The sequence below is a fragment of the Morone saxatilis genome, unplaced genomic scaffold (assembly GCF_004916995.1).
Source record: "Morone saxatilis isolate NCDOM2014 unplaced genomic scaffold, NCSU_SB_2.0 Contig20, whole genome shotgun sequence".
Taxonomy (NCBI): Eukaryota; Metazoa; Chordata; class Actinopteri; family Moronidae; genus Morone; species Morone saxatilis.
Window position 1 is genome coordinate 227581 of NW_023339763.1, and position 520 is coordinate 228100.

At 46.0% G+C, this 520-nt stretch overlaps 1 protein-coding gene across 1 annotated transcript in view; it reads left to right on the forward strand.

The window, feature by feature from the left end:
- Nucleotides 1–506, forward strand: part of LOC118331475 (microtubule-associated protein 11-like) — a 10843-nt gene extending 10337 nt beyond the window's left edge. Inside the window, 1 exon segment of the mRNA XM_035666432.1 lies at nucleotides 22–506. Coding sequence (XP_035522325.1) covers nucleotides 22–178 — 157 coding nt within the window. The 3' untranslated portion in view covers nucleotides 179–506.
- Nucleotides 507–520: the final 14 nt, after the last annotated feature.

Below are 520 nucleotides of genomic sequence, written 5' to 3' on the forward strand. Positions count from 1 at the left end.
GTGTGTGTGTGTGTGTGTCAGAACGGGCAGTGCCATGGAGCGGCGGGCCATCACTCCTCCCGTTGGCTCTCCAGTCGGCCGGCCGCTGTACCTGCCACCGCAGGACAAAACGCTGCTGTCACTGGACAAGATCGCCAAGAGGGAGTGTAAAGTCCTCGTGGTGGATCCTGTCAGCTAGGAAGCAAGGATGGAAGGAAGCAAGGAGGGCAAAGAACGCAGTGAGGAGAGGCCTTACTTTAAGCTGCGAGCTGCTGCCTCGTGTTACTGTAGGAACATTTGAATGGAAACAGAAGTGCCATCTGTTAAAAAGACTGAAATGAACACACACACTGTACAGAGTGAAATATTTAATGTGACATATTATCATATTTCTGTATTATTTAAAGGGACAGTCAAGGTGAAAGATGTTAATCACATAGGAGGAAGAAGTTGCCGAATTCACCTTTTATTTCAGTGTTATTATCAATTTCCTCACAATCAGTATCAACAGCTTTCAACACTTAAACATCGACATGTTTAA